The sequence below is a fragment of the Penaeus vannamei genome, chromosome 35 (genome assembly GCF_042767895.1).
Source record: "Penaeus vannamei isolate JL-2024 chromosome 35, ASM4276789v1, whole genome shotgun sequence".
NCBI classification, from domain to species: domain Eukaryota; kingdom Metazoa; phylum Arthropoda; class Malacostraca; order Decapoda; family Penaeidae; genus Penaeus; species Penaeus vannamei.
In genome coordinates, this window is record NC_091583.1 from 24017022 (window position 1) to 24031651 (window position 14630).

The 14630-nt window shown below is 37.9% G+C and overlaps 1 protein-coding gene across 2 annotated transcripts; it reads left to right on the forward strand.

The window, feature by feature from the left end:
* The first annotated feature begins 3705 nt into the window (after positions 1–3705).
* LOC113811589 (uncharacterized) lies at positions 3706–12843 on the forward strand. 2 transcript variants are annotated; one of them, XM_027363356.2, is made up of 6 exons: positions 3706–3897; positions 8616–8818; positions 9499–9588; positions 10834–10994; positions 11236–11274; positions 11868–12006. In XM_027363356.2, exons 2-5 carry the CDS (start codon positions 8738–8740, stop codon positions 11270–11272), a joined length of 369 nt encoding a protein of 122 aa, XP_027219157.1. In that variant the 5' UTR covers positions 3706–3897; positions 8616–8737; the 3' UTR covers positions 11273–11274; positions 11868–12006. The 2 variants fall into 2 exon arrangements, with proteins under 2 accessions (XP_027219157.1, XP_027219154.1); XM_027363353.2 differs by lacking the exon at positions 11236–11274 and having other exon boundaries at positions 3708–3897; positions 11868–12843.
* Positions 12844–14630: the final 1787 nt, after the last annotated feature.

Sequence of the window (14630 nt, forward strand, 5' to 3'; positions counted from 1 at the left end):
AAATTAAGATAATTAAGGAAAAGTCGTAGTTGTGTTACTGTCACTAATAATTCAGTCTGAATGTGAGAACTGTATGGGTTTGGTAAATGTTTTAAGATCTATTTCTGGTTAGTAAGGATGATAATGTGTTCAGAATAAAAAAAAAAGAATCATGGTTTATTATCAGAACTTGACGAGGCCCTAAACTGTGAGAAACTTGGGGGCCTTTTCTGAAGTTAAGATTAAAAATATTAAGGAATTTGAAATCATAAAGGCTGTAGATAGGAACAAACGCAAATGCATTATTCACATGATTACAATACAAAATATTATTTGAAGGCATTAATCCATTAGATAAGAGTAAACGCAGACGAATTGCAGAAATACAATACAAAATGAAGAAGTGCCCCCTTGATTGGTGCGCGAGATCCCACGCTATAGATTATTCTGCTTTTGCGTAAATCCATCCCTGTTTATTGTTCTGGTTTACTGCGACTAATTTATTTGATCTGGGTGTTTATAATTTATTCAGTGGTGATGTTTAAGTAACAATATGCCTCCTTTAGGTTGTGAATAGAACTTGAGAATGTTATGGTTGTGGCTGAAGACAATTGGCGTTCGTCGGTTAGCATCTAGGAGGTTTCCAAAAGTATTGTTTAATGTTTGTACATTCGGTCGAGATTGTATAGAATCTCTTTTTTTTTAGAGAAAGTTGCGTTGTTTAGTGACAAATGATTCTCTGTTGTATTATGGTTCTCTCTCTGCCTCTCTATGTCTTTGTCTGTCTGTCTATTTGTTTGTCTGTCTCTCTCTCTGATATTGTCATGAGTATTTCCTTAATAGTAATGAATACTGGGTATTATTATCTACTAGAGGTGATAGAGATAACATCCATCAGAGAAGACATCATTACTCCATATATTGATACGTTTATAGTAAAATTCTGTTGTACGTTTGAGGATTTCGAATTACGTAACATCTAGCTGTGATGTTTAGAAAGTATTCGTGGAGGTAAATGCTATGACGCAACAGTCGTTTTGCTGTGGTCGTCTCTCCTATGAGCTTGTCATGGATTTTTTATTATTATTGTTATTATAATTTCTTTTTGTAAAGATGGTGGGATTTAATACACAGCTGAAAGTCGATTACAATAACGAGAAAGGAGATGAATGTGGTTTCATCTCCTCCATTTCATCTGACAACTTAATTCGTAACTTGCATTACCAATATTGCTCAGCTCTCGGATATATTTTATACTGTCAGAGAGTGTTATATTAATAGTGTGGGATTTCTGTATGGTGATATTTCCATGTTTTTTTTCTGTTCTTATGCATATGAGATGTATATTCCTTGAAGTTTAGATATTGTTATTTACTTTAATGAAAAATGTTGATTGCTTGTCTCATAGTATGTTTTTGATGCATTTAACATGTTCTTACCCATCGCTTAAGTATTAAGAGAATAGCAAAACAGATCCCACTTTATAAGGAAGTGTATAACCGTGATATGATGAGCTGATAATGCGGGTGAAGGTATGTTTCATATATTAATTTTCAGGACCAGTAGCTAATGGTTAATAACTTATAATAATAATAATAATAATAATAATAATAATAATAATAATGATAAAACAAAACAAAAAACGGATAAATGTATTTGATATCAATAGGTCATATGGCACTATACAATCTTTCAATACATCAGTCAACAAAATTTTTTATTCTTTCATTTCAAGTTTATATGAATTTGGTTTCATCCGTTCTCGTTTAAGTGGATTTGATTGTATCCATTCTATTCTCTCTCTCTCTCTGTCTCTCTTTCTCCATTCAAATTGATATAGACTGATTTCTATCCATTCTAATCTAAATTGATCTAACCTTATCCATTCTAATTCAAATGAATCTAACCTCATCCATTCTAATTCAAATGGATCTAACCTCATCCATTCTAATTCAAATGGATCTAACCTCATCAATTCTAATTCAAACGCATCTAACCTCATCCATCCAAATCTAAATTGGATTTAATCTAATCCGCTCCTAGTTTATATGCGTTGACGATCGCATCCCCGTCTCTAAGAGAATGAGACGAGCGACTCGTGACAACTCCTGCAATCCTATGAAGAAGGACCCAGAGGCATTACTTAAGACCTTGATCCTGACAGGTCCGCTCTTGATCAGGTTGCAAGAGGCTTTTTACTTTATTTTGAGGCCTATAAACACGCGTGCGGGTAGTTCGAGAGAGAGAGAGAGAGAGAGAGAGAGAGAGAGAGAGAGAGAGAGAGAGAGAGAGAGAGAGAGAGAGAGAGAGAGAGAGAGAGAGAGAGAGAGAGAGAGAGAGAGAGAGAGAGAGAGAGAGTGAGAATGGAGAGGGAACGAGAGAGTAAGAATGGAGAAGGGGAGAGAGAGAGAGAGAGAGAGAGAGAGAGAGAGAGAGAGAGAGAGAGAGAGAGAGAGAGAGAGAGAGAGAGAGAGAGAGAGAGAGAGAGAGAGAGAGAGAGAGAGAACGCGTGAGATAAAGAGAGAGAAAGAGAGAGAGAGAGAGAGAAAGAGTGAGAGTGAGTGAGTGAGTGAGAGAGAGAATGTACATATAAGCATACATCTATATATATAATCTCCCTATTTGCCTACACATACATCTTAGCTGTACTGTCCACATTCCAAACTATTCACACTCTGCTACGTGCCTATTTAGAAATTTGTCAGGCATATCAAATATCTGTAGAACTGCAGTTGCCTTTCCTCTTTCAGACAGTCATTGTTATCTGAGTAATCACGGGGTTGACAGAGGGGCCATGGCAGCCAGGGTAAATAGCAAATTAGAGTGGGTCTGTCTTCGCAAACAAACAGTGTTATCCGTATCTCATAGGTGTAACCAAGAGGCAGTCTGATTGATATAATTTTCTTCTACTCATTTTTCTTGGGGACATGAGAGCATTGGAGGATGTTTGAATTCCTACAGAGGGGAAAGAAAAGATAAGAAAAGAAGAAAAAAAAACACTGCATGTTGTTGCTAGATGAAGTGTGTTGCTTGCTCCTGGTAAAGGAGGTTAACTGTTCTATTTTATTATTTCTTCTTGCTTTATAAACCACGTCCCGATCAACAATTGGGATAATCAGCCTTTACCTTTACCTTGTTCAGTTACATATAGTGTCAAATGCTTTTGTTGATTAGAGTTCAATTCGATGAAACACAGACACGTGGCGTCTGACCTATGATACTGATCTTTCATTGTTCTCTAATCTATTACCAGGGCATGTGTATTATTCTTTAAACGAATTGATTAAAACATCGAAGACGCTTCAATAAGCTAAGGTTTTCCTCAAGTACTTTAAGGGTCTTTAGTAAGAATTCATACTCAGTCAAGGTGAATGCGCCGTCAGCCAATGTCAATAAGCACCAGAGACTGACTCTCGAGAAGAATGTCCGATAGAAAATTCACAGCTACCTGCTATCTCCCACCACACACTTTTTATATTCTTCTTTCCCTCCCTTTCGCTTTATATCTATCTATCATTCTTTATATATATACCTAACTTGTATTGCATCTATGTATCTATTTGTATACATGATTTACACACGCACAGCTTTATGATTTCGGTAAAGCAAATTCCTTACAAAACGCCCACGCACAAAAGGCTTAGGATAATTAGCGTCGCAGCTATAATTAGCAGAAGATAAACAAACCGTGAGCCTCTTTGTCTGTGCCACTCTGCCCTCCACCACTGGTCCGCGCTCGCTGTTCTGTGCGCCTGCCCATTCGCGCACCATACCCTACCTTACCCCGGTGCCCACTGTCCCGCTTCAGTTCCTTGTGCAGCGGTGGCGGGGCAGGGGAGATCGTGTCCAAGCTATGAGGCACGCAGTGTGTGTTGCGGCGGAGTGACTTGCGCCCAGGAACCGTAGCTGTAGGCACAGGTAGGGCCCGAGGAGTGAAAGTAGGCCTACTACACTGTCGATCGTGAACGCGATGAATGAGTTATATTCGCGAAAAGACTGAGGGCGCCTTCGCTGCTCCTCTGTTTTACTCTAATTCAGGCCAAGCAACTTAAGTGGAGCGTGTGGTAGCGCGGGCTGATGTCCGTTCATAACCGCGGACCCAAGACGTGCCAAGGAGATCAAATTCCGCTGCACCATAATTAATAACAACTAATTGCGGTTCGAACACGTGTCTTTAGCCTTCGAATTAACTACGGCAGCATTCGCCACGTGTGGGAAATGGATTCATAAATGGAATTTTTGGTACGTGTTCGGCGACAAGGTCAAACCCAAAGGTGTCGCCGTGTAACGCTTTGATGGCCGTGATATTGCTCTCGCCGCAGCCACTTCTACAGGCGAGTCACCTTTGTCGATCGGCCGTCATATTGTACGAGTTTTTTGCGTGACGCTGATTCCTCTTGAGGTAGATAAAAGTTGTTTAATTTCCCTGTCTGTCTTCTGCTGCCTCAGAGGACATACATATTTCTCTCGCGACACATCAGATGACAGCGAGCAAAAATATTACTTATGTTTGGTACCTTTAACTATCTTTACAGCACCTTTTCAGATGATTACGATTAGTGAATATCATACACTTTGTTTACCAGTCTCGAAAAGTTTCCCAGAATGTAATAGCAGCGTTTCGTGTTTGCCAAAAGTTATACCTGGCTCTCCTCACGCTACGTAAAACTCTCCCAGGCGTGCATGATAGAACCCAGTAAACGCCACCTGTTGATAACTTTTGATAAACCTCTGGCATAACAACGTGGGCAAATTTACACGGAAGTTTTATTCTACCGTTTCACACTTTTATTCCTGTTAATGAGTTCGCCACCGATGTTGTTCGTTAATGTTTAGTTTACATTAAATTTGCAGTCACAGCGTGTGGCTTAGTCAACAAATCAGCTTAATAAAATTAACACATATTTTTTCCTCTGTCGGCCTTGAGTCACATGCAGCTTAACTCTGTTTAATCTCCCCTTCGCTCCCTTTTTCCTTTTTGTTTTTCTTTAAGTTCTCATTCTGACTCTCCTCTTAACCACAGCTGAAAGGCAAAGACGCGGTCCTTTTCTGCATGACGTGTGACTGACATCTGCTCCGACCTTTAAAAACAACCGCCCTGTTTCTCTGTGTTTTTCGTGTGTGCGCACAGCCATGCATGTGCACGTGTATGTATGTGTACCTATGTATGTAGCCACACGGCGCATGATGATTTCCTCCTAAGTAAACGTAAACAGTGACTAGAAAGTTTGCCTTGTTAATACATTTATTTTCATTTTCATGTTGTGCAATTTCGTATTTGTTAATACTATTTACTATGAAATAGATGCAAAGCTAATATCAACAGATTATACCTATATCATTTTTTCTTTGTCTCTGTTATTATAGTATAAAATGTTCATTCTTTTGATTGCATGTATTAATTATACCAAATATTTGTCCTAATACACGTTCATAACCTAGTCAATATCTGTAATAAGTGTTGTGCAAAACATTTTCTATCTCCGACATACGGTTTCGAATAAAATCCAGACAGACTATTCACTTGTAATAATATTTTCACATTTCATGTTTTATGTCAATGCAGTGATACAGAACTTTTGTCGAGCCGTTAAAACCGTTAGAGAGTGAAGGATGAGTGAGAGTGAAAAGGGATAAAGGGAAATGGAATCCTATGTTCAGTTCACTTCGCTCTGGCCTCTATGTCTCCGTACCGAGGTTAATCTGTGATGACTAGTGGACTCCAGAAATAAAACAGTTAGCAGGGGGTACAAGTAAGGTCAAGCAAATATACATTCATGCATACAAGCACACACACACGCATACATATACAAACAAGCATGCATGTGGCCACGCGCACGCACACGCACACACACACGCACACATACACGCATGCACACACGCACGTACACGCACATACACATACACATGCACATGCACATGCACATGCACATGCACATGCACATGCACATGCACATACACACACACGCACACTTACACTTACACTTACACTTACACTTACACTTACACTTACACACACACACACACACACACACACACACACACACACACACACACACACACACACACACACAATCCCTAAAAAAATAAGGGAAAGAACAAGAATCCAAAAAGGGGAAAAAAAACAAGAATCAGCGAAAACACACACACACAAAAACATAAAACGATCAGTTATCTGGCCAAGAAAAACGATAATAAAAAAATCCACTTTTCACAGTCGCGACACGAACTGTGTGAGCGAGGTAAACACAAGGAGAGAAAAGTTTACATCTTCGGGGAGAAAGTTGACATTGAGTTAGTGGTTGTTCCGGTGCCAGGTAAGCAATGTGGGCGATTTATCTTGCAGAGCGAAATACGCAACAGGAGAGAGAATCAGTAATAGATTATCTATCTTTGTAAGACCCTTTTGTTCGATTTTTAACAATGGGGAGTATTTACGAATTGGTATAGTTTGTACTACGTGAATTACCTTGAGTCGTAACACGCTACGTTTACGTTAACGGTCGCGTAGGTATCGCAAATGTAGCGATACTTGCTAAGATATCTATCTACGAAATATTTAATGGCGAAATGATATAGATTCGGCGACTAGCGAAAAAAGTGAATAATTTTTAGATGCTTTTTGGAGGGAATCAATAGTGTGTGCTGGATTAGCTTTTTGAAATTATTATTATTATTATTATTATTATTATTATTATTATTATTATTATTATTATTATTATTATTATTATTATTATTATTATTATTATAACCTCCTCCTCCTTATTCTCGCTATCATCCTCATCGTCACTATCATCATCATTCCGGGTGGTTATCCTTCTAAATTCCTTGACAAAATTTCCTTGTCAGATTTTCCGTAAACATGCCACTATAAAACAGCACAACATAAAAGATATCAAAGGAAAACACACTGAAAACTCCCATTGCCATAAGATGCACGAGAAAACAACAAAAGATTATTCCTTATATTTGTAAGAACTTGTATATTTGTAAGAACTTGTCAATAAGTAAATGTTTCATTAGTAAATACACATACAAAACTCAACCACTCGCAAGTCCTCAGTCTCGCCTCTACTTATTTCTCTTTAATTAATATTTATTACTTCTGATGGTCCATTTATTGAAAAGATTGCTCGTTGTAAACAATTTGGATCACAGTATAATTGTTAATCATTACATTTCAAAATCTAATTACAATTGCGTTCTCTGGCTTCTTTTGCTAATTAGGTTAGCGATATACGGCTCATTCTTATTTTATGATAATAGTGTAGCACACGATATGGAGCTGGTAAGCGAAATATTTCATTATTGCTGTTACGATAATACTAATGATAGTAATGATAATGATGATGCTGATAATAATTATAATAATGAGGATAATGGCAATCACTACCATTGTTATTAACGCTATTCTTTTTATCAATATTTTGTCAATGTTGGTTTTGTTATCTTCATCGCTACTACCATCATCATCACCTTTATTTTCATCATTATCATCGCTATTATCTGTATCAATAACAGTATCAGCACGAACATTAGTATTGGGTCATTTTTTGTATTTTTGGCCATGAATAAAACACCCGTGATCTTAATAGCGCAAAAAGCTGCATACTAGGTCACCCACCCTATTGTTAGAGCCCCTTGCTACACCCCTTATGTAAACTGATTACATAAAAAGTCCAGCCGATAGTCTGTGATTTTCTTTTGTTTACATTACGAGGAGCAGGGAAGGTAAGCATTGGGTAGCAGGACCAAGGACTGGCTGGTACTGTGGTAACATTCAAATATACTTAGGTACGTTTTTCTGTTCGTTTTTACTCTGTATGATTAAGGAATTGAGTTGGCGAGAAAAAAGTTGGTTTTCCTGTCAGATTGTGCTTTGTGTGTTTTTTGTTTGCTACTTAAGTGTCTAAAGATGATTTTTTACTTATTTTTAAAAAGAGATATATAACGTCGCAGATGGCTTGTTGTTTGTCGCCTTGGAATTTTATCATTTTAATCATCATGACCATCATCTTCATCGTCATCGTTATCGTCATCGTCATCGTCATTGTCATCATTATCATCACTATTATAATGTTTATTATCATTATCTTTATCATTGTTATAATTATCATTATATTTATTATTATCATGATTATTAAAGTCATTGTTATTATTATTGTTATTGTCATCATCATAATAATTATGGTTATCACTATCATTATTATCATTATGGTTATTATCATCACGTTTATTATCATCACCTATTATTATCATCATTGTTATTATTATTATTATTATTATCATTATCATTCTTCTTCTTCTTATTATTATCAGTATCACTATTATAATCATTATCATCACCATCACCATCATCATCATCATCAGAATGATAATCAGCAGTATGATAATGATAATGATGATAATAATAATAATAATGATAATAATAATGCTATCAATACTACTACTAATAATAGCAATAATAATAAAGATAATGAGAACAATAATGATGATAATAATTATAATCATTGTTGTTATTATCATTATTGTTATTACTACGATTACTGTTACACCTTATTTCCCAGTAGAAGCAGCAACGTTTACCACAATGGCGACAACGGTATATCTAATTCCTCTATTTCCTTCCTTGGCAGCCCACCGAGATGGCAAGCCCTTGGAGCGCGCAGTACGTTCCCCCTTCGTCAGAGTAGCGATCCGGTGCGCCCCTGGACTCCGCCTTCTCTCCTGCAGCTGCCTTTGAAACCTTCCCTTCAGCATGCACTCGGCTAACGGCACTGTGCAGTTCTTGCCTGAGGACTTCGCTCTTCTCAGGAACCTTATAGAGGAGGTTATAGAGGTGAGGTTTAGAGGCTTGTGTTGGTTGTGTGAGGGCGTGTTTGTCTGTGTAAAGGCAAGGATATATTTATGGATATAAGTGCACACATACACTTTCGCACAAATACGCACATACTCAAACACCGACACATACACGCATACGCGCACACGCTCACACACACACACACACACACACACACACACACACACACACACACACACACCACGCACACACACACACACACACACACACACACACACACACACACACACACACACACACACCACGCACACACCACGCACACACCACGCACACACCACGCACACACCACGCACACAACACACACACATACACACACACACACACACACACACACACACACACACACCACTCACAGTCACACAATACCCGCAACACACACACACACACACACATACATACACACACACACACACACACACACACACACACACACACACACACACACACACACACACACACACACACACACACACACACACACACACACACACACACACACACACAGCAGCAGCAGCAGCCAACAGACTACAAGAAACCAAGTACCACTATAACAGCGAGTGATTGATTAACATGATGGATGACTTGGTCGGAGATGGATGGCCTCATGACGCGTGGGTGACGTTAACGCTCCTCCCAACTGACGCAAATTCTCCTTTCAGAACCGATGTAAGAACGACACCAGCGCTGTCATTAAGGAGCTGCGGTCTCTGCTGCAACGGGAGAATGCAACCAGCACTGAGGTCGAGGAGGTAATTCCATGATCATTTTCATTTTGTTTTGTTTGCATTTTTGCATCTTCTGTTGTCAGGAGACAGTTTTTACGTTTTTTTTTTTTTTTTTTTTTTTTTTTTTTGTGTGTGTGTGTGTGTGTGTGTGTGTGTGTGTGTGTGTGTGTGTGTGTGTGTGTGTGTGTGTGTGGCTGGCATGGGTCTCCCATTGTCACATGCATGTGAATATGTGTATCTGTCTCTCTGTCTCCCAGTGTGTACATGAGTGCGTTTGTGTCTGTGTATCTTTCATTTGATATTCATGATACGATGTGTCGGGCCTTCCGTTATAACAGATCACACTATCCTTTGTTGCAAAGGATTTGTTATGTTTTGCTTTTCTGTTTCAATGCATTTTACAGTAAGCGCTTTACTAGTTTCGGAAAGTTTGAGCTTTTTCCGTGTTATCAATTCGCTTTATAGTAGTTGGGTATGGCTTTGTTTGATACTATATGTTTCATAGATTGGTAGAACTGTGAAGTAATAAATGATTAGTCTTTGCAAGTCTCCATTGTTGAACCAAATTACCCTCTCTTTGTTGATTGTTCAGTGCATATCCACATAGGAAAACATAAAAAATAATAAAGTAGCAACAGCAACAACAAAAATCAAATGGGAAAAAATTATATTATCCGTGCATTGCTACTGAAGACGCTTCCGCCCATTATGATAATGTTGGAGGATAACGGGCGTCAAAATTTGCAACAATAATGCTTGGTTTTATAAATAAGAGCAGCAGAAACAGTATTGGTAATAATAACGATGATAATACTATATTGGTATCTTAAAAAAAAAAAAAAAAAATACTGACTATTTAAAAAAGGGCAGTACATCGCTCAGGATGTTTGAAAAGCCAGCGATCCATTTTTTTTCTTTTTTACAAATTAAGCTTACTGATTAATATAACGCAATGCTCTTAGTAGGTACTGGATAAGACTAAACGGGTATGGTTTAATGAAGAGGTTACACACCCCCTCTTGAGGAAGCACAGCCTGGCCTATAAGTAAATCATATAATACTAGATAAATAATAATATCTATAATGTACATCAATAACGATAAGAACGTACAATAACAACGGAAAATTTGTTTACTAAACAATGAAATAAACCGAAAATGTGAGTTGGCATAATGCTAATAGAAAATTGCGGCACCCCCCTCCCCCCCCCCCAAAAAAAAAAAATAGAATGAAATAAATATAAGTTAATGCGTCCGTTATCCCCTCCAGTCTTCTTCGGAGGACTCCCTCGCGGTTGTTTACATCGTGTTCGTCCTGATGTTCTTCGCCGCCTCGCTCCTCGTCATCATCATCAAGTACCTCCGTCGAGAGCGAGAGTCTTCGCGTCTCCAGCAGTTCTACGAAGACTACCTGCAGAACAAGTATCCCAGGTAAGACTGTAAAAGACAGAGGACGTCGTTTGTCCGCTCTAATTGGCAGCGGGGGGAAAGATCGTTAGGAGTTTCAGCGTGGAAAGTTCTCTGTCAAGTTATGTTGCTGTTTTAAAGGATTAGTTTGTGCAGTTTCTCTCTTCGGTGCTTTACAAAGGAGGTCTGATGAGGTTTAAAGGCAGTCCTGGGGTTATAGAGGAGAGTGTTTATTTTCTAATAAATGTATTTTTTTATTGTTCAGGACTGGAGGGCAATGGTGGATGAGGCCAAGTTGGTAAAGGTAAAAAACAAAAACAAAAAAACTATGCGATGCTTATGCAAAATTATTATGCCTTTAAAGTTGATATAAAGCTCTTTGATGTTGAAGTCGAACGCAGCTATGTGGCTGTTCAGAATTATGGCCGGGTTCACTTTGGTAAGATATAAAAAGCCTTATTTTTACAGGTAATGTTAACAATGCCACCAGAACACATTCGGCACTTGAACTCCTATGCATGAATGGTAGGAAAAGATGATACTGCTTATTTCAGACATAATTTGCAGCATATTGGCAGCGCAGTAACTAAAGCGATAAATACTTCATACCCTTTTCAGCTTACACCATTTGAAAATGCAGTAAATCAGACGGCTGCATTTCGGAGTAAATTTAGTCTCAATAACAGCATGAATTCACAACATCATGATACTATTCCCCATATCATAGTGATTTACTTCATCCATGTACACACGCTACTCGTATGTGTCTGTGTTTTTGTCCGTTACAGTACACACAAGCGTAATGGACCAGTAATACTTCCTATGACTACTATTACGAATTACATCAGCGTGTAATACTGTGCGTAGACTAGATACTAACAAGGCTCATCTTTGCAGTTTAGTGGTCCATTATGACGAGACTGGACGACGCCTTCACCCTCAGCAGTCCTTTGATTCCACTCGTTATAGCAGTCCGCCGCCCACGCCCCTCGTGTCTCCAGTGACCACGCCCTCCGTTACGCCAATAGCAACGCCCATGTTGACGCCCACAGACTCCCCTCTTGAAAGTCCTCTCTAAGAGGAGGCGAGAGGTCAGGGCCAAATGTAATATGAAAACAAAATATGGCATCCACACATCTAAAAAGTTTAATTGAATTGAACTGGAATACTTTCCAAAGGGAGTGACTAGAACATATATTTGTTATTTATTTATTTTTTGTCTGTTCAATGAGATAAATATATGCGTGTATTTTGCAGGTATGGATTTGAGCTTTTGTTCTTTACAAGTGATGTTATGGTAACTCCGTACTGGTTAATTCTCCTATTTCAGTGCGTATTTTACTCTAGTCAGACATATTTCATGTCAGTATAAATTGGAAAATGTATATTTATAATTTTAAAGAGGCATGATTCATATTCACGTACCCAATTCGAAAAAAAAACATATTCTCACAATTAAATATAAGCGCTTATTTTTTTATTATTTTTTTTTTTTGTAAAACGTTTACCAGTGCAATAAAACAAACAAACATACAGTTTTCAGACTTGTATGTACTGCATACTGGTGTGTACTAGTCGGCACTGAAATGTGTGACGTAAATGGATCAAGAAATATATAAAGAATGATATAAAGAAAGGTAGTAGCACATTCACAATATGTATATATCCGATATTTACCTATATTTACTGTGAATATATGTAGTCTTCTATGTAATTCGATAAGTTGTTTGATGGAATATTTAAATCTATATGGTACCTGTATTTCAGTAGTTTCCAGTATGATTTTCTTCATATATCTAATTTCATCGCTTTTTATTAGTATAGTTTACCTGGATATAATAGGTCAGTTACCAACCAAAGAAAGTTTGATTTAGTTCGAGTTTTATTTACGATCCTCGAGTGTTACATGTATATGAGACGAAATGAGAGTGAGTGAGTGAGTGAGTGAGTGAGTGAGTGAGTGAGTGAGTGAGTGAGTGAGTGAGTGAGTGGGTGGGTGGGGGAGTGGAAGGGGGGGGGGGTGGGTGGGTGAGTGAGTGAGTGAGTGAGTGAGTGAGTGAGTGAGTGAGTGAGTGAGTGAGTGAGTGAGTGAGTGAGTGAGTGAGTGAGTGAGTGTGAGTGTGAGTGTGAGTGTGAGTGTGTGTGTGTGTGTGTGTGTGTGTGTGTGTGTGTGTGTGTGTGTGTGTGTGTGTGTGAGAGAGAGAGAGAGAGAGAGAGAGAGAGAGAGAGAGAGAGAGAGAGAGAGAGAAAGAGAGAGTGTGTGTGTGAACGTGAGGGAGGGAGAGAGGGAGAGAGAGACACAGACAGAGAACGTAAAGTATCTAAATCTCTATGTGTCTACCTACTTATCTATCTACGCATATGAAAACCACAACTCCCATTAGTGTAAATATATACGCACATTTATCCCGATGGCTGACGACACATACTCGTACCATGCAATATTTTTTTCCCATTATGTCATGCCAAGTTCATATGTCATTCGTGTTTCTCAAGGAAATATTCAGAGATCTCGTCGTTATTTTTTACTTAGAGACTATGGAACTAGAGCATATTCTGTGTCGCAAGTTTGTGTATCAGAAAAAAATAATTACAATACATTTTAATGGCAAGTCTCTCCTTACACACACACACACAGACATGTATATACACAGATATATATGTGCATATATACATATATAACGCAGCTTAATAACATTCATGACTATTCCTGCTAATTAACATTTGCGTCGCTTCTTGTTAAACGAAACAACACGACTCAGTTCGCCTCCGTTTCCCCCGAAATCTCATTTACGTCCAGCTTTGCTCTTGCAGTCGTGTTGCGTGGCATTTCATTCTCCGTTTGTCAGGGAATTAATCTGTGGCCTTGTCATTACATCTTTTAAATTAAGAAGCTTTCATGACATTCGCGGATGTGGAAAGATGGAAAGAGACGAAAAGGAAGGTGGAAAAAGGAGAAGAAAAGAGAAAATGTAGTTGGGAATTTCTTGTATTTTCTTCTTACTGATGTAATCTAGTGTTTTTTTAATGATCATGTGGAGATTAATATGCCTACCGAAAGCCTCAAGGACATGATCATACTTGCCCATAAAAATTATGAGTGAATGACAATGATAAAATGAGTAATGAATTCAATTAAGAATAATAGATTAACTAGATGATCAGAAAGAAATGATAAAAATAAAGATAAAAATAATATCAAAACTAAGATAGTAACAAAAGATAAGGCCATGAATAGAAATAGTAATAAAACCAGCAGAACAAATGATAAATCGAACTTCAATTTAGTAACGTCTCAAACTGAATAGACGGTCGGTTAAAGTCCGTTACGCACGATTTCGGCCTCGACATTCAGAAAACAAGTTACGGCCTTCACGAAAAAAAACTTACGTGTAAAATGTATTATAACTGACAGAATTATTACTACTGGTTTTACTACTGTCCAGATTAATACTGTTGGTAATAATGGGATTAAAAAAAAGGAAGAAAAAATATAACATATATATATATATATATATATATATATATATATATATAAACTATTATAAAACAGTGGAAATATAAATAAGGGAAAACATTACTTTGCTTACGTGTCAAATACATTATAACTGATAGAAATATTACTACTGGTTCTACTACTATCCTGATTAATACATTTGG

Bases quoted from the DNA above. Each gene is read 5' to 3' on its own strand.
- LOC113811589 (XM_027363353.2), top strand. From the start codon at position 8,738: ATGCACTCGGCTAACGGCACTGTGCAGTTCTTGCCTGAGGACTTCGCT. The intron at 8,819-9,498 runs GTGAGGTTTAGA...TTCTCCTTTCAG, and splicing joins TTATAGAGGAGGTTATAGAG to AACCGATGTAAGAACGACAC. The intron at 10,995-11,867 runs GTAAGACTGTAA...TCATCTTTGCAG, and splicing joins CTGCAGAACAAGTATCCCAG to TTTAGTGGTCCATTATGACG.